At 45.1% G+C, this 27,697-nt stretch overlaps 1 protein-coding gene across 4 annotated transcripts in view; it reads left to right on the forward strand.

The window, feature by feature from the left end:
• The first annotated feature begins 422 nt into the window (after nucleotides 1–422).
• LOC119654209 (F-box/LRR-repeat protein 3-like) overlaps nucleotides 423–27,697 on the forward strand; it is a 38,719-nt gene continuing 11,444 nt past the window's right edge. For 2 of the 4 annotated variants that reach the window (XM_038059414.1, XM_038059412.1), the window contains exon 1: nucleotides 423–706. Coding sequence is in view for 2 of the 4 variants with exons in the window: in XM_038059413.1 (XP_037915341.1) it covers nucleotides 25,423–26,637; nucleotides 26,699–26,761 (1,278 nt within the window). In the remaining 2 variants the exon portion in view is untranslated. Of the gene's footprint in view, nucleotides 707–12,902; nucleotides 14,156–14,216; nucleotides 14,306–25,376; nucleotides 26,638–26,698; nucleotides 26,783–27,697 lie in introns of those variants that run through there. The other 2 variants (XM_038059413.1, XM_038059415.1) reach the window with 2 other exon arrangements.

The raw sequence follows: 27,697 nt of genomic DNA on the forward strand, positions 1-27,697 counted from the left end.
TTCTTACTTCCTAATAATTATTCTAGTGCAATAAAACTAACTTACTTGCTAGCGAGTATTTATTTAGGCATCGTTCTTTGACGATGCCGACATGTGTAGGCGGATGGATGAGGATTACGTAACTGTTTCTGCAAACATATATACATGAACTTATCTGTTGCTTCTTAATGACGTCACGAAACGTTGACACATGCACTTGTTGCATTTTATACAAATCCCTTTGACTCGGATGGACGCGAATCGCAACGCTACCTCTATCCGATGAAAACACGTGCACACAAGAGAGCGCAGAGCTTTCGATTGCATTGTTCAGAAAATTCGGTTGAGAAATAACGTTACTTGGTTCACTGAAAGATTTTGTGAACCGACAAAAGATGGCTCTTGAGATTTTTCGAAAGCTTTGACTACACTTTAAGACACATTCCTAATGGCGTCGGCTGTTTACAAACAAGAATTGTATCTGTTCTGCCAAAGGAACTGACATCTGGGTAAATACGTGTGGCACGTTCACTCCCCCCTGCGCTTGTTTATCCCAAGAAGAGTTCGCGATAAGAATAAAACAATAACAAATAGATCGGAATCACTTTTGCTTTTGCTTTTGGGCTGGTGATGTCATGGACTTGACTTTGTGCATTAGTGCGACGTTGTTCACTGCCTGGAAGACATTTTGCGGCATTTTTTAAGTGGAAAGTGAAATATTGAAGCGGTAAGTTCACATTAATTTCGTATAAACTAGACATTAAGCGTCATAGGTCAGCATGTTGTACTGCAGCTGATAAAAGTAGTAACCCAAGGTGTTCGTACAATTGTATGAGCGGGGAAGTGAAGTGCGGTAGAAAATTGCTTCGGAATCTGTTTCTCTATTTGTTTTGTACAAGAATTAAATGCACAATTTATTTGATACAAAAAAAAATAATCAATCATCAAAATGTTCTTGGTAAATGAATGAATGCATACAGATGTGTGGTTAGGAGAGTGCAATTACTCACCAAAGTCCAAGAACTGCATTCTCTCAGATTATTCAATTTGTTCCTAAAAATCCAATCGGGAATACCAACAAATCACTTAATGTCCTCTTAATACGAATTGGATAAAAACTCCCAAAACGGAAGCCATACATAAGCCCAGTATATAGAGATGAGCGAGGGCATGACGAAGAGATCCAAGGCAGTAGTGGTTTGGTTTACACAAGGTTGCAGTAAATGAGAAAAATGCATGGTGAATCTCTTGGTTGCTGGTGATACGCCCCACTGACTGTAACCAGTCTGGCCGCACTCTGCTCGCCCAGCAACCCATGCTGCAGCGAAATTAACATTAGCGTGTATTTTTCAGGTCTGCAGTGCGTCTGTTTGTCATATGCACAAACTGCAGGCTCTTTTGATGCATCGTTGCATCCTTTGGTGTATAGTTAAGTAACCAATTAAGATTAGTTAAATATATTATGCGGTAGTCGGCTCCCAGACCAGTTATCAAAGGAGGAGGAATAAAATATTATAGTTTCCTTAGTGAGTTAAATTAAAAATTGCCCCGTCTGTTCAACCCGCCTAAAAACGGGACAGAATGTACCAACTAGTCCTCCAGATTAGGGGTTGGCTAGGGCTGACAACCCTACACGAAAAGAGCTTCGGACCGGATGGATTTTACAATGACGGACCCGGCAACAACAACGGATTAACGATTTGCGCATTTTCTCATGGAACATGTGCTCCATGTACAGACCGAATGCTGCTGAGCAGCTAGCCGATACCCTGTCCCAATATAGGGCTGATGTAACAGGGTGGCAGGAGATGCGATGGACAGGGACCGCTTTCCTACCGCTGCACTACATATTATAGTGGCCATCCAGTAAACCATGTGCTCGAAGTAGATTTCTTAGTCAGCCAAAAAATGAAACCTGCTGTTATCGGTTTTGAAAACATAAGCGAATGGCTACGCACTCCGCACTTCCGAGGCAAGTTTAGAAATAGAAGTCTCATTAACGTTCACGCCCCTACAGAGGAGACTGCAGAGTCGGAGAAGGATACCTTCTACGAGGCAGTAGAACGAACCTTCAAAGCCTGCCCCAGATATGATATCAAAATCATACTTGGGGCTTTTAACAGCCAAGTAGGGACGGCACCCGCATCCAGGCAATACGGCTCCCACAGCTTACATCAAAATACAAATGATAACGAACTGCGGATTATTCAATTAGCAGTGCCCCACGAAATGGTTGTTGGAAGTACATGCTTTGCGCGGAAAACGGTCCAATAACATACGTAGGCCTCTTCAGACGTGACCACTTTCAATCAAATTGACCACGTGCTGATTGAATGCCGCCACCTCTCAACATTGATGAATGTCAGAACATATAAGAGAGCCAATATAGACTTGGATCACTATCTCGTTGTCGCAGTGCTCCGAGCTCGAATTACAACACAACCCAGAAACCCCTCTGACAATCAGGTGAGAGTGAATACTGAAGCCATCCACAACACAGGCCTCCGCGACACCCATAAGAGGGAAATGGATGCCGCAATAACCGCAGTCAACAGACGTCCTGGAGACGAAACATCAATAAATGATCTTCACAAACACCTGAAGAACGTTATCATTGATACGGCCGCAAACATACTTGACCCCAGCCGCAAAAAAAAGTCGAAACGGCTGTTTTAACGATTAATATAAGCTAGCAAAGAAACGGAAGAATGCCGCATACCGAGTAATGTTGCATTCTCAAATAACGCGAGCACGTGCAGAGACTTATCACGAACTCCGTCCAGCGGAGAAGCGAGTTCACAGTCGGAAAAAGGAAGCCTGGGAGAAACAACAAGTCTTTGAACTCGAAAAGTACAGGGAGCAACCGCACAAGGCGCGCAAGTTTTACCAACAATTCAGCAGGATGAAGCCTTACACACCTCGATGCTCATCCTGCCAAGACAAAAAGGGAAATCTGATTTCCGACAGAATGGGCATATTGGAGCGATGGGTTGAGTACTTTGATGAGCTACTGAACAACCAGAACATTGGCGAATTGGAGGTTTCTCTCTGCGGCACGCGATGGAAAAACTGTTGGAATATGGACATCAGTTACGACTTTAAAGCCGTCTATGATAGCATAGCCAGGGTAAAACTGAACACGGCCATGAGAGAATTTGGTATCCCGGCGAAATTGATAAGACTGATTAGGCTGACCTTGACCAATGTGCGAGGCCAGATAAAAGCAGCAGGATCACTATCAAGACCGTTCTGCATCAACAACGGTCTACGACAAGGGGATACCCTATCATGCGTGCTCTTTAACCTGGCCCTCAAGAAAGTGATCCGTGATGCTAAGGTAAATGCAAGGGGAACGATCCTCTTTAAGGCCACCCAACTACTGGGCTATGCTGACGGTATCGACATCATGGGAAGAATCACCCAAGACGTACAAACTGCCTTCATCCAGATGGAGCAAGCGGCGCGAGATCTTGGGCTGCACATCAACGAAGGCAAGACAAAATATATGGTGGCAACGTCAGCACCGAAAACCAACCAACCAACAATATCAAATCGCACTGGCCAAACGGGAAGAATAAAGGTCGGAGACTACAACTTTGAGACCGTTGATAATTTCTCCTATCTAGGGTCGAAAATCAGAACCGATAACAGCTACAATGATGAAATCCGCGCAGGGTGTTTGGCTGCCAACAGAGCCTATTTCAGCTTACAAAAACTGTTCCGCTCGAAACGTCTCACCATTAAAGCACTTAACTGTACAAGACGATGATCTTGCCAGGCCTCCTGTATTCCTCAGAAACTTGGGTTCTTAGCAAGAAGAATTATGAATTCTTGGCCGCGTTCGAGAGAAGAATTTTTGGCCCCCTACATAAGGATGGACGATTCCATAGCCTACATAATGACGAAATCTATGAGCGATACCATGACTGTCAGGTTGTGGATAAAATCCTGCTCAATAGGTTACGGTGGGCGGGTCATTTAATCCGTATGGATGAAGATGATCCAGCCCGGAAAAAAGAAGACGAGGCAGACCATGCCTGAGATAGAACTATGGTGTAGGTCAGGACGCCAGACAGCTTTTAGGGATATCGAATTGGTGGAACTCGGCGAAAAACCGGGATGTCTGGAGTTCCTTATTAAGGCAGGCTAGGCCGGATACCGGTTGTTGCGCCGTTGATGATGATGATGTCCGTTCAACAGCTGTCTGCAGACTATGACGAACCCGATTGCTATGCCGGTCTCGCGGCTTTCACCCTGATACCATGAACCTCCGCTAAACCGTTCACACACTGCAGCGCCTTCATACTACCCCACCCCCACCTGATACTGGATTTCAGCGACAAAGCCCGACTCCTGGCCCGCCAGTTCTAGAGGCGCAGGCGGAATCTCACTCGCCGTACACCTCTCTTCCCCTAGTCTGCAGCCCCAGGGACAAAGGGCTTTAATCTGAACCCGGAGACATTCTTGAGCCTGCTGTCGACGTCAAGCGTAAAGAAGTGCTCTCTGTTTAGGGCTTATATAAAGCCTTAATGGTGGTTGCAGGGGCCTTCGGGAAGCATCCATCCGCACCAAAACGTGACGTGAAACCAAAATGTGTATATGTGTGTGTGTGTGTTTGAGGTAGAGGAGAGGCAAATTGTCTGTGCACTCAGACCAGTGGTCCATTGTACTCAATTCCCCCGTTTAACGAAATATCCTGGATTCGTTTATGTATTGCAAGATTGCTATTAGTAGATGTGATGCTACCTGCTGCAGTTGTTGCACATTACCACCATAAATCTGATGTGTCCATAAGCGGGGCACTCACATAGAAAATGTTCCGTGGATTCCGCTTCCTCATTACAGGATGGACAGGTATCATCTTGGAAAATTCCTTTTCTGAATGTATGCCCAGCTAGTGAATTATGGCCTATCAGAATACCCACAATACTTCAGCAAGTCTTCCTGCTTTTCGACAGGATAAACTTTGCCGTATGTTTGTTTGGTTTTGACAGGGAAAGTTTGCTGTGTTTAACAGCATTAAGGCTGAGCCACCTGTCGTTACGAGAAGCTTGTTCCGACGTCAGTGTATCCTGACATGCATTCTTCTGGTTCATCCCAGTTCTCTCTTCGTTTCAAGATAGCATCATATCTTCTGCCAAACAGATGTATGGGGATCCGAGAATCAGAAGGCGTTGCGAAAACTGGATTCAGTTCTCTTAATGACTCTTCGAATGCTCTGTGCCCCCCTCCATTACGTCCTCTATCTTTGAAACCAAAGAATGAAGAGCAGATTCACAGGACTTTCCATATTGGCACCCTATGTTCACCGTCATCAGATCAGCTGAAGTGATCAAATCAAACAGCTTCTCTCCTCTAGGATTGCATTTGTTACTGCCCCAACAAATATGCTGAGCGTTCGCATCACAACCTATTAAGAGTTCAAGGCCACTTGATTCTGCATACACTACGAGATTCCTTAGTTCTTGCGTCGACGGAAGACACAAAGAATCATACGGTAAGTAAGAAGAGGCAACTATGACGTTTCTCCTCTTACCATTAACCTGGTATTGTATGTTCACCGCAACAACGTCCTGGGAACAAAATTGTCTCTACATGGTTGCCTTTAACAATTTTGACATCAGAACGCAGGCTCTCGATCTCGAGGATCTTTCATCGAAGAAGATCATAGTCCCTGGCGCTAACTGAAAAGTCTGCTGCGTTCAGTGTGGATCTCACCGTGGTTACCAACTTGTCCTCACCTTCCGCCGAAGTTCTACTTTCTTGCGTCCTCCCATGTCCTCATTCCCAAGAAACGTCGCCTTCTTTCGGAGTTCAGATTTTCATCCACCTGCCTGTAGCCGTAAGTGTGTATAGCTGAGGAGTTTGCCGCCGCTAGTTTGGGTTGTTGCGGAATTAACTTGTTATTCGGCCATACCGGGGGGGGGCCGAGTCGTCTGCGCCTGTGTCGATTAGGTAATAGTGCTTGCTCAAAGGGTCGTAGATGATTAGGCGGCGAGGAGCTGCGTGCAGGGTAGCCACCGCCGGAGCTTCCAACGAGTTTAGTTTTTTGGTGCTGTGAGCGTGCGCGGACTGGTACACTTCTTTGCCTTGTCAGCGAAGATGCGGTGATACCAACAAATTGCAGAACTCGTTCAGGTTCTCGATGTGTGACTACTCGATTCAGGACCTACCTCCTGAACGCAAAGCTCTCATCAACGTCGCTTAGTGACTGTAGCCGCGTGGGTGACCACCATCTGCTGCAGCCCGAAATTTGGCCCGTGATACTTCACTAACCACGGGGCGTGCATGCACCTCGTGAATCCTGTCAGCGCTGTTTGCTAACACTTCTACAGATCCGGAGTCCAGACCAAGATGACTGGGGTGCTTTCTGGGAGTCGCTGCAACCACAGCGATTTCAGAGTCCTCACCCAACTGGTTCAGCGCCGTCAACAAGTAATGACGATGCTGCTGATTACAGATGTCACAGTGGAATATTTAATTGTAACCATTGTTTCTATGCATAGCTAATATCTCTTCGGAAGTGTAGACTTCTTTCTGATCAGCTAGATTAGCGGACGAGGATAATGTGAACGTTCGAGCAAAACGATTTTTCCTTTCAAAAGTGGTGCTGTTCGAATGTGGTCGTGCAGGACTTTGTACTGGCAAAGTTTTCAGATCCTTCATGCTACGAGACATGATCAAATTACGATTCACTACGGTAGCCTGTCCATTCATATACCATGAAATTGTCGACGTTATTGATGAAGTGCATCAAAAATCATTCTCCCTTCATACTAATAAAAGGCAAGAGCACATGTTTTGCTCTGGGAATATAATCGTGTCGGGTATACAATGAAAGGTCTTCATTGATAATTGGTTTTTCAATACGCGCGATATAATTTCTTTTTAGGATTTTGTATGAAACAAAAATGTCTGTCTTTCCACCTGTTCGTCTGTCACACAAGATTTACTCCAAAACGGCTAAAGCCATCGTCTAGAAAATTTGGTGAGAATATGTGGTCTGTGAACCTGTATAAGTTGCATTATTTTGTGTTGAATTTAAAACGAGCTTCCATATTTGCGAAAGGGAGAAGCGAATTTTTGCCACCGATAATGGACATGAGTAGTATCAGATAAAAGGGTCCAATTAGAACTTTTCGAAAAGGGTCTTATTTCTGATATTGAGTGAAACACGTAGGAGTTAGGACTCAAAATGTGTGCCCCAAACAGTGAAACGGGTCTCGTTCTCAGAATCTATCCAACCAAAAAGTGACAGTAATGCACCTATATAAAATCTAGGCTTCAAAATACATCGCATTACGATATCTGCTCAAATACAGTTAATAATGTTGTAATGTTATTTTATTTTTAGGAAATTTACCCGAAAACCGCCCTTAACTTCAAAAGTACAAAATTAACAAAAGAAATGACATCAATATAATATTAAACATAATTTTGAAAAGTTTGAAGGCAAACGAACTATTATTAATAAAGTTATAGAAGGGTCAAAGTTTTGTATTTCAAGTAAATTTATAAAGTGAACTCATATCTCGAAACTACTCCTACCAAAACTTTCCAACCATATAAATTAGAAATTTTTGGCCTTAGCAAAGAAGAGTACTTTCCTCCCCCTTGGCCGAAGGAGGCGACATCTGTATAGGTCCTCATCGGGTCATGGATTTTGGCCAGATGGCTCTCCGCTTTCGCTGCCTTATCTAAAATCTGGAAAATCTCAACACTAAGATGAAGTTGAGACGGTTCTGTGTTGCAATTTGAGAGTAGCACATGGAAAGTGGCTACTATTGTCACTCGAAAGCTCGAAGCCTTCGTCAACACCTGTCTGCGAAGTATGATGGGAGTGTGCTGGCCTGATACTATTTCAAACGAAGGACTTGGTCGGTGCACAGGCCTGTCATCCGTACGCAATGTGATCGAATAGTGGATAGGTTACACATTAGAGAGGGACAATTACATTGCTGACTAAATCATGCAGTGGAATCCACTCGCCCAAGATGGCCGACGAATTGGTCGCCCCAAGGGCGCTTGGCCCATAACACCATGGGAGGAGTGCGGACATCTTGAGGAGAGCTGGACCGTACTTCAGCGAATCGCAAACAATGGCGCGTATCTATGGTTGACACGCTATACCTGACCAAAGGGTAAATGTAGTAGTAGTTCGTATCCACCGTTGGGTGTTTTCCACGTCGGTCCATCATCGTCCAAGGCAATATTCCAAATTCCTGGGCATGTCTACTATTTCCAACAGACTTCTACGGCTTATGTCATCTAACTACATCAAATGTGTCAACTTGCTCATAGCACGTTGGTCATATATAATTGCAAAACCATGTCCCCTAGCATTAATCAGAAGCCATGAAAGAGAGTTCATTGCCATATAAAATCTAAGAGGACTCAGTGAATCCCCTTGGAAAATGCCTCTCTGTATGGGAGTTCTGAAGTGTAGGTACCGTCAGATGGGTGCACAATTAAAATGATATGCTATCCTTCTATCGACTATCGCCACGCTTCGGATCAATGCGATGCAGACGTAAGTCATCGATTAGCCAAGTGTGCGGGATGCTGTCGAAATCCTTGGCGTCATCAATATAGCAAATAAAAAGATATCTTTAGCCTCTAGTTGTCTATCCTACAGCTACCGAGTGGATAATGAGTTGCTGTTTTCAATCTCTCGATCCGTCTGGGAAGCCCTTCTTCTCCTCGGACAGAATATTGTTGATCTCGAGATGCGCATTGATCCTGTCACTAATAATGGAGGTTTTGAATTTGTATAGGAATAGTAAACAATAAATCGGTCTTGTATCTGCGGGGTCCTGCAATGTGTTTTTAAGAACAAGGAAGATAAGTCATCACAATGAGGAAGGATCACCAAACCACTTTATGCGGGGAGGAGAAATGGCTACTAGCACCGAAATATTCGGCATAGGTCCAGTTGATGAGTCATCGACGTACTTCGCTTTCTCCTTGCAGGGGAGTACTTTCATGTCCGGTGCAGTCCCCCCATATTTGTACTATATTTATTTTAACTGTAATCAATTAGTAATTACACATTGCTTTATAGCTATGAATAAAGGCTATCCAGCCGAAAAGACGACGTTTTATTGTAAAATCATTGTCGTCGATGAATCATCATCAACGGCATAACAACCGGTATCCGCGTTAGGCTTCATTCTGCTGACTTGTTGGTAAAACTTCCGCGTCTGGTGCGGTTGCTCCCTGTACTTTCCGAGTTCACAGACCTGTTGGTTCTCCCAGGCTTCCTTTTTCCGTCTGTGAAGTCGCTTCTCCGCTCGCCGGAGTTCGTGATAAGTCTCCGCGCGTGCCCGCGTCTTTTGAAAATGCAGCATTCTTCCGTTCCGTTGCCAGCTTACATTCATCGTCAAACCAACCGTTCCGACTCTTTTTGCGGTTGGAGCCAAGTAGCTTTGTGACCGTATTTATAGTAACGTTCTTCAGGTGATTGTGAATATTATTTGTTGATGCTTCATCTCCAGGATCTCTGGTGACTGCGGTTATTTCGGCATCCATTTTGCTCTTATAGGTGTTGCGGAGCGCTGTGATGTGAATGGCGTGTCAGAGGGGTTTCTGGGTGGTGTTGTAATGCAAGCTCGGAACACTACGACAACGAGATAGTGATCCAAGTCTATATTGGCTCCCCTATATGTTCTGACATTCGTCAACGCTGACAATTGGTGGCGTTCGATCAACACGTGGTCAATTGATTTGAAAGTGGTCCTGTCTGGAGAGGCGAACGTTTGTTTCTGGACGAGCTTTCCGCGCAAACCAGGTAATTCCAACAACCATTTCGTGTAATCTGTGTGTAGTCTGTTATCATTGGTGTAGTCTGTTATCATTGGTATCATTATGTAAGCTATGGGAACCAACGTATTGCGTAAATACGGGCTCCATTTTTCATTCGCTTGATTTTTCGGCTGACTAAGAAACCTACTCCGAAGACATTGTTTACTGGATGGCCACTATAATATATGGTGCATCTTTTGTAAAGCTGTTACATCAGCCTTATATTGGGACACGGTATCGGCTGTCATTCATTCCGGCCGATTTTCGCAGGGAAATATTTAGCGCAATACACGATCCTACCCACCCAGGCATCAGGACGACGAACCGACTGGTCATTGGAAAGTACTTCTGACCATCCATGAACAAGGACATAAAATCTTGGGCCCGATAGTACATCACTTGCCAAAAGAATAAAATCAACAACCACGTAAGAAAGGAAGTAGGTCTATTCCCTAGGTCGACCAAGTGCCTCCACATCATCCATCTCATCATTGACCTTTTGCGAGACTCGCACGGATACAATTATTGTCTCACAATCATCGACAAGTTTACGTGGTGGCCTGAAGCGATACCTCTGGCTGACATTACGGCACAATCATGCACCAAGGCCCTCTGTCGAGAGTGGATCCTGCACTTTGGTGTACCAACCGTAATCATCATGAACCGGGAAATGTAGTTTGAGTCTATTCTTTTCTCGTAGTTAAGCAAGCTCCTTGGCTTTAAGCGGCACAGGACTACTGCTTACCATCCACAGTCCAATGAGAAGCTGAAAAGTTGGTACCGGACACTACTAATGGCTCGTGACAATCCGTCGTGGTCCAGCATGCTGCGTCTACTCAAAGACGCGGTGTCGAAGCTGCGACCGACTGCACTATCCCAACACACGACAACGGGAGTCGACACCCCCAGGAACATCTAGACGTGCTTACAGGTCCTCATTCGGGTGGACGCTTCTCGGAGGCTTCTGCAACCACCATAAGAGGGCCCCTTTAGGGTTATGGAGCGAGGTGAGCACTCTTTCGAGCTCGACGTCTGCGGGGCCAAGTGGGTCTCCTTGTCGAAATTGAAAGTTTTTGATGAACCCGCGGAGGCTCCGAAAAAGCGGCCGCGAAGCGTCAGGTTCGGCCAGTAACCCGAATCACATGGTCGGGTTGCTCCGCAGAACCCACACGGTTTCAGCTGGGGGCAGAGCGATGTGGCGGCAGATCGGAGGCACGAATCACGAGCGTATCCCCGTGATTAATTCGTCTCTGCCGACGCATTGAACTGCCGACGATACAGCTTACGGCCTGACAGAAGGCCGACGCGAAAAACGTACTCAATCTATCTAGATTCAACCGTCGGGGCTACCGGCTTATATATTGTAGAGTACATCGACTAGCAACGCGAAGTTCAATACTTTATTTAACTGTGTTTTGATCAGAATATTATTAAGTGGGCAATTTTGTCCCGCACAGAATGTTGTTGGTCTCGAGGTGCGCATTGACCCTTCCACTAATAATAACTAATAGAGGGTTGGTAAGCAAATAATCGCTCTTATGTCTGCGGGGTCCTACACCGTGTCCTTCTTAGGGATAAGGTAGGTAATCCCCGCAGTGAAGAAAGATGAAAATTCCTCCATGGTCTCATTTATGCTGCATGCCAACCGACTATGTACACTGGTAAATTTCTTATACCAGAAATTCTGCACCAGATCCACACCTGCGCCCCTCCAGTTCTTCGAGCTGTTTATGGCTCGTCCAACTTCCTCTTCCGTAACATCCGCAAAATTCATGCCAGGCGTATTGGCATAGCGGGTGCCTTCAGCGGTGATTCACTCAGCATGCTGGGCAGGTAACCCCCAAAGTTCACCCCAATACTCTTTCGCTTCCGTCACCGAAAACTGTACTGTCTAGACGCTCTGTTGGGATTCGTTGAGAGATCTGAAAAAGCTCCGCTGGTTCCTCGCGTATGTTGGATTCTGAACATGTCTGAAATAACTTTCACCATATCGTCGTAACCGACTGCATACGACAGAAAGTTTCTGTTTTAGTGTGTCCAGAATTTAAACTACGAGTGTCTCACTGGTGAATGGCATAGTTCCGGTAAACCCTCTGCAATTTATTTCTCTCCCGTCTGCTGGCATTGCCAGTGCTGATCTGAATCACTTTAGCAATGTCCTGCCTTAGTGAGTCCCGCCGACGTTCCCCCACTTAAACCAATAACACGAAAGCGAATCTTCTGACCGTGAAATCTGGTAGCCGCAACTGCACCACAAGACACAAGTGATTGTAGTTGCAACAGCGACATATCATTGATTTAAGATCATCATCATTGATTTAAGATAGAATTCCCGGAGTTGCTGAAGATACATAGAGCCTGGGAATACTTGTTGTACCAGTTTCCTCGATGGCCTCAAGTCGAACACGCTCTCTAATGGTGGCCGGGATTGTGTCGCTGCGGGTAATAATGCGGCACTGGTCTGCGACTCGCTGCACAGTCACGTGCGCGAATTACGGGAAACGCTCAACGAATCTCTGGTGCAAGAAGGGCCAGTAAGATGTGCGCACCCCCGCCGTTATTTCGTAGTAGGAGCGGATGATGAAGAGGTTCATTTCTGCCGTCCATTTCATCCGCTGCCTACGCGAACCTGCTGAAGTAGTCGCCACAGATTGTGGCGAAACAGCTGCAGCAGGCGGAGCTGTGCTCCTGGTCGTCGTGGCGCCTAGACGTCGAACTGCCCCACGACTAGCGGTTTCGACGCCGTGCAGCCTATTACGAGAGCCCGACCTAGCCACCAAGTCAGACGACTCCCGCCGGTTACCCGTACCGGACCTTAAATTCCTTCTTCTTCTCATAGATGGATTTGCATTTTATAGCTAACTGCCAGGTGTTGAAATTCCTCAGTGAGTAATCTAGAAAACTGCAAAGTTCCTGCAGTTTTCTCACCTACCCCCTGAGACGCTGCGGTGGCGTACAGCCATTCAGATTGAAGCTATCCATCCCTCCTCCTTTCACAACCGGGCTTGGGACCGGCTTCGGCGGAGTTCATTATTATTATTATAAAAAATAATGCGCCTTTTTGCTCATTGTACCCATTAAAAAAGTTATTTTATTTTCATTCAATTTTCAATTATTTGCAGAAAGCATTTAGATCGAAATAATAGACGCAGCCAACACAAACAGAATGGCAGCTTCCGAAGTATCTATTCCTGTTTTAAATGACTACTGCCTCGAGTATATTTTCAGCTTTCTTGAAATTGTCGATCAACTGAATGTAGCGAAAGTCTGTTCTGAATTCAAGGACATAATCAAACGCCTTGTCGCGATGGAACTGTTCAATTTCAACACAATCTATGAATGCACTTCTTTGCCGTTTGCAACTGAAACGTTCACTGAATACGGTCCTATTATAAAGAAAATATTCATGCAATTTGATGCAGTCGAAGACATGGTACCATTCTATTACCTGGTTCCAAAACATTGCCAAAACATCGAGGACATCCATTTCAATTTTCCCTACTACGTGGACCATGAGATAATGGAGATGATGTTTAAAGCATCGAAAAATGTCAAAGTGCTTGTTTGCAATGCTCGAGAATTATATGATGATCACTGCCGCTTAATCAGCGAACTCAAGGAGTTGGAAAGCCTGAACATAGAGGAAAACCGGGATGTTACCGGAATGCATCTGAATAAATTGACTAAACTCAAGGACCTCAATATTCAGGGCTGCAGTGAATTCGAATCAAAGCATTTCATTGACATTTGTAAAGCAACAAAACTGAGAAAACTCAAAATTGCAGAATGTTTACACCTGGATGACACTGCATTCGAAACTCTGCTTGAAACTCAAACCGAGTTGGAGGAGATCAGTGTCAGCCATTGCTACCCAAATGGAAATGTAGAGCTTGTGCCGCGTCTGCCCAAACTTCGTCATGTTTATATTCATTGGCTATGTACGAGAAACCATAAAGAAACTGACCTCATAAACCTTCTCGCCAAGTACCACCCCGATTCGATTCAAACATTGGTCATATCCCGTCCAGAAAATTTAACCAAATTGGAACGTGCAGGCATATTGGAACTGAAGTATCTTGAGAAAATAGCCTTCCTTGCGGATAAGCAACTCGATAATGCATTTTTGTCCGAGGTATCTAAAAACTGCCGTCACTTAAAGGAAATCGATATCTCGGAATCTTTAAGTGTTACAAATGAAGGAATTATCGAACTTGTAAAAAATTTAAAGGGACTTCGTCGTTTGGATTTAAGACGATGTGGCCAATTCGACCAATCGTTGTATGAAAAGTTGATTGAAGTTAAAAAAGAATGTAATGATGGAAAGTGCCTACAAGTTTTCGCATGGGGCACCAAACTTAAGAAGAATGAATTGAGGGTAAGGACTCATACTTTGGCCCAATTCTCTATGTGGAAATAATGTTCGTTTTTCGTTCCAGGATTCCGAAAGAAATCTCGTTGATGTCTCATTCAGATTTAAATATTGATACTTTGAAAACATCAATAAAGTTATAATAACCGTTAAAAACTGTGTCTAGTTTTCGTACCAAGAAAAAATAACGTTTCCTTTTGCATATTGTGACTGTTAACTCAAAATGCAACCCTCGTTGGTGTAATCCTGGTGCGTGGGACCGAGGATGTCCCTGTCGAGCCTTTGTTGCTAATTACCGGTGCGATATACTGAAATCAACTCGTTCATCAGAATGGGAATCCAATGAAACGAACATAAAAATGTAATAATGCAATTTTAATGTGAAGGATCAGTCACACGGTTATCGTAGTTAAAAATTATTTTTTCTGATCGCTAAACGGAATTCACATAAAAGGTCCAATTGTGCAGTTTTAACATTTTTTATTTATTTATTTATCAAGCAGGTATACAGTACATGTATGGTCACAAATAACAATTCATGAAATTATAATACAATTTAAGTATAATATGAACGGTCCACAAACATATGTGGGCCACTTTCAACCAAATTGACCATGTGCTCATTGAACGCCGTCACCTCTCAGCCTTGATGAATGTCAGAACATATAGAGGGACCAATATACACTCGGACCACTATCTCGTTGGCATAGTGCTCCGAGCTCGAATTACGACACCACCTACAATCCCCTCTGACAATCAGGTGAGAGTGAATACCGCAGCCATTCACAACACAGCCCTCCGCAATATCTATAACGGCGAAATGGATGGGAGATCTTGGAGATGAAGCATCAACAAATGCTCCTCTCAACCACCTGAAGAACGTTAGCATTGATACGACCACAAAGATACTTGGGCCCCAGCCGCAAGAAAAGTCGGAACAGCTGGTTTGACGATGAATGTAAGGCAGCTACGGAGCGGAAGAATACTGCATACCGAGTAATGTTGCATTCCCAAAGAACGCGAGCACGCACAGAGACTTATCACGAACTCCGTCGAGCGGAGAAGACTTCACAAACGGAAAAGGAAGCCTGGGAGAACCAACAAGTCTGTGAACTAGAAAAGTATAGGGAGCAACCGCACCAGGCGCCCAAGTTTTACCAACAAGTCAGCAGGATGAAGCCTTATACACCTTTACACTCATCCTGCTGAGACAAAGAGGGAAATCTGATTTCCGACAGAATGGGCACATTGGAGCGGTGAGTTGAGTATTTTGATCAACTGCTCAACAACCAGGATATCGGTGAGTTGGAGGTCCCGCCAACTGAAAACGGCGGACAAATACTGCCACCACCAAGTGTAGAAGAAACAGTCCGTGCAATTCATCGGCTTAAAAATCATAAGTCGCCAGGAGCCGATGGAATTACAGCCAAATTGATTAAATATAGAGGCGACCAACTACATCAAGTGGTTCATCAATTTGTGCTCAAGGTATGGGACAGCGAATCTATGCCTGACGACTGGCAACGAGGCATTATCTGTCTCATACATAAAAAGGGAGATATCACGCGGTACAGCAATCATAGAGGTATCACGTTGCTGAGTACCATCTATAAGATATTCTCCGTGATCTTGCTGGGCCGGATAGCCCCATACGCCCAGAACACCATTGGCCCATACCAAAAAGGCTTCACTCCAGGCAAATCAGCAGCAGATCAGGTTTTCTCTCTGCGGCAAGCAATGGAAAAACTGTTGGAATATGGATATCAGTTGCACCATCTTTTCATCGACATTAAAGCCGCCTATGATAGCATAGCCAAGGTAAAACTGTACACGGCCATGAGAGAATTCGGCATCCGACGACGAAATTGGTAAAACTGACAAGGCTGACTCTGATCAATGTGCAAGGCCAGATAAAAGCAGCAGGATCACTCTCAAGACCATTCGACATCAACAACGGTCTAGGACAAGGGGATGCCCTATCATGCGTCCTCTTTAACGTGGCCCTGGAGAAAGTGATCCGTGATGCTGAGGTAAATGCAAGGGGTACGACCCTCTTTAAGTCCACCCAACTACTGGCCTATGCCGAAGAACCACCCGAGACGTTCAAACTGCCTTCATCCAGATCGATCAGGCGGCGCGAGATCTTGGGCTGCACATCAACGAAGGCAAGACAAAGTATATGGTGGCAACGTCAGCACCAAAAACCAACCAACCAAGAATAAAGATAGAAGACTACAACTTTGAGACCGTTGATAAAATCGCAACCAATAACAGCTATGATGATGAAATCCGCGCACGGTTGTTCGCAGCCAACAGAGCCTATTTCAGCTTACAGAAACTGTTCCGCCCGAAACGTCTCACCATAGGGTTAAAGCTCTTACTGTACAAGACAATGATCTTGCCAGTCCTCATGTATTCCTCAGAGACTTGGGCTCTTAGCAAGAAAAATTGCAAACTATTAGCCGCATTCGAGATAAGAATCCTTCGAAGAATTTTTGGCCCATAAGGATGGATGTCCGGAAAGCTAAGTGGTTAGAGCACAAGGCTGTCGTACGGAAGGTCGTGGTTCAAATTTCGCTGGTGGCAGAGGGATTTGTATCGTGATTTGACGTCGGATACCAGTCGACTCAGCTGTGAATGAGTACATGAGTCAAATCAGGGTAATAATCTCGGGCGAGCGCAATGCTGACCACATTGCCTCCTATAGTGTACTGTACTGTACCCTTACGGTCTTCAATGAAGTGCTCTAACACACTTCAAGGCCCTGCTCCAATATGGATCGTTGCGCCAATGATTATTATTTCCGAGTTATCACAATCTCGGCAGATGCCGGATTTAACCTAATACTAAGTGCCAAGCATTTAGGCTCGGACGATCCTACCTACTGAAAAACTAAAGGGGCACTGGTGGTGGTGGCCGGTGGTAGGTCAGTGGGAGAATCCGTCGAGTACTCCCCGCAACATCGAGCACGTATGCAGAATGGTGTACTTCTGCATGGTTTGAACCAGACTGTGCGAAAGTCCCAGGACATCAAGGGAAGCCGTCAGGGATTTAGGTACAATACCTGTAGCTGACAATATTATGGGAACTACAACCACCCGCTCGAGATGCCAAATTTCTTTGATTTCCCGAGCCAATGGCTCATAGTTCACCTTCTTCTCCACGTATTTCGCATCGACTTGGCGATGATGTTGTGCCGCCACGTCAACCACGCCTCTACCTCCGATGTCACGAGGCAGGTTCATCCGCCCCACGGCAGACTTTGGGTGATGCATTCGGAATTTGGACATAGTTGTCCGTATCCGCCGCTGGACGTTTTCCAGATCAGTCTTCGTCCATGGCAATATTCCGAATGCATAAGCCAGTGAAGGGATGGTGAATATATTCAACGCGCTTATTTTATTCTTCCCCGAGAGATGCGATTTCAACACCAGCTTTACACGTCGCAGGAATTCGGACAGCAGAGTTTCTTTCAGATCACCAACTCGAGCATGGGTTCCTTGCAGAATTCCTAGGTACTTGTAAAAGTCTGTCTCGGTCAGGGCTTCGATGTGGAGGTCACCAATGCTATGTCCGGCATGTGGCTCGTGATGACCTTTGCGGATGGCTTGGATTCGACACTTGTCTAATCCAAACTCCATCCGAATATCACGGCTGAACATGTCTATTATTCGCAACAGACTTCTAAGATGGTCGTCAGTACCAGCATACAGCTTGATGTCATCTAAGTATATCAAGTGTGTCAGTTCGCACTTAGCACGTAGGCCATATTTTATTGCAAAACCATGCCCTCTAGCATCATTCAGTAGCCATGAAAGGGGGTTCAGTGCCATACAAAACCAAAGGGGACTCAATGAATCCCCCTGGAAGATGCCCCTCCGTATACGGATGGGCTCTGAGGTATTAGCACCCTCAGATGTACGGACTAATAAGGTGGTATGCCACCCTTCCATGACTGTCGCCAAAAACTTTATTAGTTTCGGATCAATGCGATACAGGTGTAGGATATCGATTAGCCAGGTATGCGGGACGCTGCCGAAAGCCTTGGCATAATCGATATAGCAACTGAAGAGGTTTCTCTGGCCTCTAGTTGCTTGTCCTACAACTACCGAGTCGATAATGAGTTGCTCTTTGCAACCCCTTGACCCAACTCGGCACCCCTTCTGCTCCTCGGACAGAATGTTGTTGGTCTCGAGGTGCGCATTGACCCTTCCACTAATAATAACTAATAGAGGGTTGGTAAGCAAGTAATCGGTCTTGTGTCTGCGGGGTCCTGCACCGTGTCCTTCTTTGGGATAAGGTAGGTAATCCCCGCAGTGAGGAAGGATGGAAATTCCTCCGGCCGACTCATGACCTCATTTATCCTGCCTGCCAACCGACTATGTACGCTGGTAAATTTCTTATACCAGAAATTCTGTACCCAATCCAGACCTGGGCCCCTCCAGTTCTTCGAGATGTTTATGGCTCGTCGAACTTCCTCTTCGATAACATCCGCGAAATTCATGCCAGGTGTATTGGCATGGCGGGTGCCTTCGGGGGTGATCCACTCAGCATGCTCAGCATGCTGGGCAGGTAACCCCCAAAGTCCACCCCAATACTCTTTCGCTTCCGTCACCGAGAACTGTATTGTCTGGGCGCTCTGTTGGGATTCGTTGAGAGATCTGAAAAAGCTCCGCTAGTTCCTTGCGTATGTTGCATTCTGGACACGTCTGGAATAACTTTCGCCATACCGTCGTAACCGACTGCATATGACAGAAAGTTTCTGTTTTAGTGTGTCCAGAATTTCAACAACGGGTGTCTCACAGGGGATGGCATAGTTCCGGTAAACCCTCTGCACTTTATTTCTCACCCGTCGGCTGGCATTGCCAGTGCTGATCTGAATCAGTCTAGCAATGTCCTGCCTTAGTGAGTCCCGCCGACGTTCCAGACGAATTTTCCATGGTGGATTTCTTTTGTCACTCAAACCAATAACGCGAAAGCGAATCTTCTGACCGTGCAATCTAATAGCCGCAACTGCACCACAATACACAAGTGATTGTAGTTGCAGCAGCGACATATCAGCACACAGTCGAGATGCAATCTCATCATTGATTTGAGATAGAATTCCCGGAGTTGCTGGGGATGCATAGAGCCTGGGAATACCTGGTCTATGCAAAGGATCCATATTCGAGAATTCTATACACGCTCTTTGGAATTCGTCCCGAACCTCAGCGGAAACCTCAGCTGGACGGTGGAGAAGAGTGTTTCGGCGAGTACTGAACCTGTTGCCTGCAGTGCGGCGTGGTGTTGTTAATGCCGCCGCCTCTGCCCCCATCGACTCTCGGTCACCAGTTTCCCCGATGACTTCAAGTCGAACACGTTCCCTGATGGTGGCCGGGATTGTGTCGCTGCGAGTAATGAAGCGGTACTGGTCTGCGACTCGCTGCACAGTCACGTGCGCGAATTGCGGGAAACGCTCGACGAATCTCTGGTGCGGTAAGATGTTGTACCTGCCCCGCCGTTATTTCATAGTAGGAGCGGATGATGAAGAGGTTCATTTCTTCAGTCCATTTGTGGTGTCGCCACAGATTGTGGCGAAACAGCTGCAGCAGGCGGAGCTGTGCTCCTGGTCGTCGTGGCGCCTAGACGTCGAACCGCCCCACGACTAGCGGTTTCGACGCCGTGCTGTCCATTACGAGAGCCCGACCCAGTCACCAAGTCAGACGACTCCCGCCGGTTATCCGTACCGGACCTCAAATTTCTCCTTCTTTTCATTGTTGGTGGTGCATTTTATCCCTAGCTGCCAGGTGTTGAGATAGCTTCCTTAGTGAGTAATCTGCAAGACTGCAAAGTTCCTGCACTTTGCTCACCTACCCCCTGAGACACTGCGGTGGCGTACAGCCATTCAGACTGAAGCTATCTATCCCTCCTCCTTTCACAACCGGGCTTGGGACCGGCTTCGGCGGAGTTATTATTATTATTACATGGGGATGGACGATTCCGTAGCCTATATACCGATGAAATCTATGAGCGATACCATGACTGTCAGGTGGAGGATAAAATCCGGCTCAACGGATTACGGTTGGCGGGTCACTTAATCGGTATGGATGCGGATGATCCAGCCCGGAAAGTCTATAAGGGCAATATCTATGGTAGAAAAAAGTAAACAAAAAAGAAGACGAGGCAGACCTTGCCTGAGATGGATCGATGGCGTAGGTTAGGACGCCAGACAGCTTTTAGGGATATCGAATTGGTGGACCTCGGCGCAAAACCGGGATGTCTGGAGTTCCTTATTAAGGCAGGCCTAGACCGGATACCGGTTGTTGTGTCGTTGATGATGATCATGATGGTAGATCGAACCCAGCGCAAGAGTTCTTCTGGCACTAAGTGTTGTCGTAAATCATATCAGATGAGTTCGTGTGGCACACGGTCAAAGTCCATGTCCGGGTTCTGTTCATCCAACATGCGGAAGACGTCCTCTGCCTTCCTTCGAGGGCCCGGTAACCAACATCTGACATGCTCTGCCCTGCGTAGCTCAGTGTTCAAAATAGTGAACTTGGGCCGACCGCCGGAACTCAAAGCTGAGATCGCCTGCTGGAGCCACTTTATGGCAACCTCGTCAGTGCACTCCAAATGGAGAAGCCCATAGCGAAAACCTTGATTGTTAACTCGTGGCTTCATTCCAGGCCCAAGCATTTTTTTTCCACAGGCATTCCCAGAGGATGGTAAATTGTTCCTCTGACATTTTACCATCCTTGGAGGAAACTCCGACAGCAACAGTTAGAACAGAGGCTGCAGCTTACGCATACGTCCCCTTCCTTTCCGCCTTCATGTCCGTATTCCTATGGGAGGGACCAGCTTCATTGAGATCTCTCTCGCTAATCTGATCACCTGCGGACACACCGGTCCTAACCCCCGCGGGACGAGTTGATGTAAGCCCTGGTGCGGAGCACAATAAAGCTTTGGCTACAACAGATGTATTGGTCTTACCCTTCTTGCGCGTATTACCGCTGACAGAAGAGTCTGGTGCATCCAGTGTGGATCTCGCCGAAGTTTCCAATTGATCCCCACCTTCCGCCGGAGATTCTGCTTCCTTGCGTTCGATTTCTCTGGACGTTACCGCACCTAGTGATACAGCCACGTCCATGTCCTCATTCCTAAGGTATTTCATCTTCCTTCGCCGTGCCCTCTTCTGCGGCCGGCTTGGGGCCTTTCCAGGCTCACGGTGTCCAGGCCGCTTGGATCCATTTCCACATACCGGCGTTAAACCAATAGCGTCTACGTCACCAGCTTCCCTTTTTTCCGCTTTTCCCGGTAAGGGTGAAAGTTAAGGTTCTGACAGGCATGATTCAGCTTAAAACCTCTCCGTCCGAAATAGAGATAAGGTTTAGTATTAGAACTGCTGGTGGTGGTTTAGCAAGCGTTTCCCAAATTTTATGCTGCCTTGTTTTCGCCCTGAGGCCTATGATACCCCCCGACGGCTAGAACCACTTTTCCGATAACGGAAAATCATTCGAGCACATACCTCGTCACGAAATGAACTAAGTGTTGAAAAGTAAATTTCATCGAATCTGACCGAAGAATTCCTTTTGGACTTAGCGGCATAAGAGGTAAGGTTAGAGCTGATTAAAATAGGGTTATTTTCGGACGGTGACACAACTTGGCCTCCGTGTTACAACTCAATAAAGGGCCTGATTGGATATCCCAAATATATACTGAACTTGAAGTGACACGAAGACATTTTCATCTTTTCATTTTAAAATCATTTATTTAAAAACCAGTGACTTACATTGAATACATAGCGTTTGTTTCTTATTACTAGCCTAAATGTAGCTTATGTATCATAATTAAATATTTAAAAAAAAACGGGTGGCTATTACAATGTTTGGCCTGCCCGATCTTCTCTGACATTACTTTTCACGGTGTATTTACTTTACACATAGATCTTGAAAATTCATGATTAAAAAACTGGACATATATTTGAAAAAAAAAATGCGCCTGCACCTAGAACGCGAGAAGGCTTATTTACTTACTTATTCTAACTTAATCTAATCTAATAAATAATACTTAAATCCAATCTTTATAACTAATGTTTTTATAGCGCTCACTATTTCGCGCTTAACCTCTGTGCACCCCTACCAGGCAAGGAGTGTCGAAGAGAGAAACAATGGCGGGTTTTAACGCAGAGCTCACAATTTGGCAAGGCCTTAAGAATGTGGCCAATGGGGTGGAGTTACCCTCCAGATAAAGTTGGCTCATGAGTGGATTGGGGTGACTCTCCGTTCTTTCGAAGAATCTTTCTAACAGGTTGAGAGCGAACTCCCGAAGAGGTTTAACTTTTACTCTCCTGTACACTTCGGCGTTGCGGCCGCACTTCTTGGTTTTCCAATTGTACGACAAGTCGACGCAGTGTCTCAAAACTTTGCGCTCGAAGGACTCGCACTTGTGCATAGCTTTGGTCGAGCAAGAGATCCATGTAGGGGCTCCGTAGTAAAGAATCGGTCTTATGAGGAGTTTGTATAGGGTCAGTTTAGATTTAGTGCAGAGTCCTACTCTTTTGCGAAGAATAGAGGAGATTTTACTTAGTGCACCGCGTGCTTTGCTGAGTGCAAGATTGAGGTGGGGGTCGAATCGTTGGTGTTCATGAAATAGCATTCCCAGGTATTTCATTTGTTGCGAACTGTTTACTACGGTATTCCCGATGCGTAGCTGTAAGCGTTTAGCTTTTCTGTAGATAGATCTAGATCCCAAGTATCTGGATTTTCTCCGAAGAGTAATAACCTGTGTTCTGGCCTCGTTGATTTTTATCCCCCAGGTCTGGTAGTACTTGCAGAGATCTGTTAAGTATTTCTCTATAGCATTAGCTGCCTTACCGGGTCGGAGGCTCGACCAGAAGATAAGCGTGTCGTCAGCGAACTGTAATAGTTCTGTGCCGCTCTCTGGGATTGGAGCATCAGCCGTGAAAATGTTGTAGAGCGTAGGTCCTGAAATGGATCCCTGTGGTACTCCAGAAGTGACCGGTAGGAGATCGGAATAATCATTTCTCAAGCTCACGTAAAAATGCCTACCTTCGAAGAAACTTATTATAAGTCTGATCACCGGGATAGGGAAATCAAGGCTGCTTAATTTGAAGATAAATCCGTTGACCCACACGGAATCAAATGCCTTTTTGAGATCTAATGCACACACTACTGTGAGCTTGTTATTGACGTTAAGTCTGCTACTCACTGAATCGTGAAGGTAGCTTAGTGCGTGTTGGGTCCCGTGCTTTGTTCAGAACCCGAATTGATGGTTCGGAATAATGTTTTTCCGATCGCAATGTTGGACTAATCCGACTGTCCATACTTTCTCGAAGAGCTTGCCCAAGTTGGAGAGGAGAGAGATGGGCCTGAAGTTTTGTGGTTCGTGGAAGCCGCCTTCTTTTTATTGATTTCTGATGCAGTTGTTGAAGACTGCAAGAAGGAACTTCATTGATACCCTAGGGAGGTTTTTGATGACAATATTTGGTATATCATCTGGTCCGGTTGATTTTTTGCCGTTAAGGCTTTTAGTGATGGCTGCGAGCTGTGATAAGCTCAAAAAGGTTTTTGGGTCATTTGGTTTGCAGGATGGGTTAAAGGTGGAGAAGGTAGTTAGTTTGAGTGAATGCTCATGAAGAAAGTCTTTAATTGTCGTGTCTACAATCGAACTGACGGCTCGGTTGTTACTAGGTGAAGGAGAGTTTAGTTGATTTAGGAAAGACTCCGCGAGTATTTGAGCTTTCCTAGCGTCACTGCCGATGTTTTCATTGTTCTTGGTAAGAACGAAGTTTTTGGATCTGTTGCGGCCTGTCAGCCTATTTATGTGTTCAAACATATTAGCTCCGGGTTTCACATCTGCTAGCTTCCGGGTGAGTTCCTTGCTACGGAATTGTTCCATCATTTGACGGATTAATGTAATCGGCGAAGTTAACACTTTATATTCCGTACTAGTTCTTTTGCCATTTTTGTGGAAGTTTCGTTTGAGATTTGCCTGACTTTCAGGTGTTTCATTATCTCGTACGGCAGTTTATTGAACTGAATCTCATCGATTTTGAGGAGCTTTGTGTTTCTACGTGTAGCAGAGTTGATGGCATCAGTAGCCAAGATGATGGCTTCATCGATTTCTTTGTCCGTTAGATTTTGCGAGACAGTGATTTTTTTCAGGTTTAGCTGTGGTGCCTGTCTCAATCCTGATAGGTCCACTCGGTGATACACCGGGTGAGTCTTTCTTCTTGATCAAGTGAAACACCTGCTCAAGTCAAAACCAAGTAAAGTTCGTTTTCAAGTCTGTCTGTATGTTCATTGGGTGAAACACCGAATGAGTCTGTCTTTTCTTAATTGGGTGAAACACCGAATCAAGTTTAGTCCAGTAGAGTATATTTCCAAATCTTCGAAGTCTCCAGCAGCCTCACTGGAGAAGAATAAAAGGCTTAGTTCTTCGGGACTTGAAAATACACTAAATTCTTTATTAATTGTTCTCGCTTAAATAGGAACAAAAGTGCTTACACGCTAATATCAAAAGGTGTACAAAAATGCTTACTTGCTATGAGAAAAATTACAAATTGCTTACATGCTAAATATGCGTGCATGCGGAAAATATTCACCTTGGATATGCAAATATTTTTTGCATGCACCGGATGCGCGTGCAGACGGCTTTTTTTTACTGCAGCCTGAACAGTGCCAATTCTGCCCTGAATTTATCCCAGTTAGTATGGGCGAATGATCTTATTGCGCTGGGTACCCGCTTTTGCAGTTGAGAGTTTAGGGAAAGTATAAGTTCAACTGCGAAGTGATCGGACATCCCTGGTAAAGTTTTGCACGTTAACACCTGCAGTGTGAGAGTGGCGTCGCGGACATTAGAAAATAGTCAAGGATTGACTGACTTGCAGGCCTTGTGGGTGTGTCTGGCAAGATCATCTCAAGCTGGTTTAATGGACTTTGATTATGGATCCATTTTTCGAGAGCAATCCCATTTCGGTTTTTTGCCAAATCACCCCAGGAAGTGTGCCGTGAGTTAAAGTCCCCACCAAAAATTAGGTATTTAGATTTAGACTGGAGAGACACGAAGACGAGCGTAGAGTACTATATATGTCAAGTTTTGCTTGGAATCGATAATAAGTTTTGTTCTCATACAATGGCATAATGTTAGAAACTAGTATGAGACCGACTTTCTCTCATTGTATCTTCCAGAAGAGTAAACATTGGTTATTTTCATTTTCTCATTGCAGAGAGCATTTAAAAAAAAAAATAATAGCCCCCGTTTACGCAAACAGAATGGCAACCGCTGAAGCATTTATTCCCGCATTAGACGAGTACTGCTTAGAGCATATTTTCAGTTTTCTTGAAATTCTCGATCAACTAAATGTAGCGAAAGTCTGTCTTGAATTCAAAACCATAATCAAACGTCTTATCGTGAATAAAGAATTCGATTTCAACACAATCTACGAATGCACTTCACTACCATTTGCAATTGAAACTTTCACTGAATATGGTTCTATTATCAAGAAAATATTCATGCAATTTGATGCAGTCGAAGACATGGTACCATTCTATTACTTGGTTCCAGAACATTGTCACAACATCGAGGAAGTCCAGTTCAATTTTCCCTACTACGTGGACGATGAGATAATGGAGATGATGTTTAAAGCATCGAAAAATATCAAAGTGCTTTTTTGCAATGCTCGCGAATTGTATGATGGTCATAGTCTGTTTATCAGCGAACTTAAAGAGTTGGAAGCCCTCAACATAAAGGAAAACCGGGATGTTACCGGAATGCATCTGAATAAATTGACCAAACTAAAGGACCTCAATATTCAGGGCTGCACTGAATTCGAATCAAAGCATTTCATCGACATTTGTAAAGCAACTAAACTGACAAAACTCAATATTACAGAATGCTTACAGCTGGATGGGGCTGCATTCGAAACCCTGCTTGAAACTCAAACCGACTTGGAGGAGATCGGAGTCAGCCATTGCTACCCAAATGCCAATATAGACATTGTGACCCGTCTGCCCAAGCTCCGTCATGTTTTCATTAAGTATCTATGTCAAAGAAATGGAATCCATAAAGAAAGTGACCTCATAAACCTTCTCGCCAAGTACCATCCCGATTCGATCGACACATTGGTCATGACCCGTCCAGAAAATCTAACCAAGGCACTACGTGGAGGTGTTTTGAAATTCAAGAATCTGCGCAAAGTATCCTTCCTTGCGGATGAAGACCTCGATGATGCATTTTTGTCCGAGATATCCAGAAACTGCACTAACTTAGAGGAAGTCGATATCTCGGAGTCGGAAAATGTTACAAATGAAGGAATTATCGAGCTTGTGAAAAATTTGCAAGGACTTCGTCGCTTGGATTTAAGACGATGTGACCAATTCGACCAATCGTTATATGCAAAATTGATTGAAGTTAAAACAGAGTGCAATGACTTCAAGCATCTGAAGGTGTTCGTGTGGGGTACCCAATTTAATCAGAGAGAATTCGAGGTAAGGTGACTTAAATTGAGCAAATTTCCTATGAAGAAATAATGTCCGTTTTCCTTTCTAGAGTTGCGAAAAATATTTAAGCTTTAAGAAATTCGTTGAAGTGTCATTCGATTTCAAATATTGATAAAAACAATAAAGTTAGCGATTGTTTTCGTGTCAGTAAAAACTAATTTGTTATATGAATCTAACCCAATGAGTGAAAGGAGGGGGAAGGTCGTTAAGATTCCGAAGAAGAAGGATTTTTACCCGCTAAAACCACCCCCGATTCCCTCCCCGCCCCGCGGAACCACCCAAGGTATCATCACGGGGCGGGGTCAGCTTATTCTAGCTAAATCACCTTTCTTCTCTGCGCGGCGTATGTGACCGCACTTTCCTCGTCTCCTCTGTCTTTCGCAGTTTATTTTGGATAGATGCGATCATGCAGTTGACCGCATCCCAATTCTCTTGTTGTGCTACCATTTTCGGCATCAGATTTTCTGGTACCAGCACCTCTCCGAAAGTCTCCTTTAGGTTCCTCCTTTCTTCCACAAATCTCGAACAGTAGAAGAATACATGCTCCAGGTCCTCTGGGACTCCGTCGCAATTTGGACAATCGGGAGAGGTCTCCAATTTAAACCTGTGCAGGTATTGGCGATATCCTCCGTGCCCCGTGAAAAACTGGATGAGATTATAATTAATCCCAGTGTGTCATCTCTCCAACCACTCCTTGATGGCAGGAATGAGCTTGTAAGTCCACCGACATTTTCCCGAACGTTCCAACCACTCTTGCCATCTATTCATGGATCTCTTCGTCGCAGCGTTCTTCGTCTGCAAGGGAGAGATTGGCCTCGCATTGTATATATTCGCCATCTCATCAGCCAAGATGTCGAATCGGTGTCATTCCAAAGGTGACGAATGCTGCATCATCTGAGGCAATCTTGAAGACAGAGCATACCCTCAGAGCTGTCCTACTGTAGACTGCACTCAGTTTGTTAGTGTTAACTGACATCCGCAACGCCTCCCTCCAAACTGGTGTCGCGTAAAGCATGGTTGAGGTCACCATCCTGGCTATAAGCAACCT

This window comes from Hermetia illucens, chromosome 4 (genome assembly GCF_905115235.1).
Source record: "Hermetia illucens chromosome 4, iHerIll2.2.curated.20191125, whole genome shotgun sequence".
NCBI lineage: Eukaryota > Metazoa > Arthropoda > Insecta > Diptera > Stratiomyidae > Hermetia > Hermetia illucens.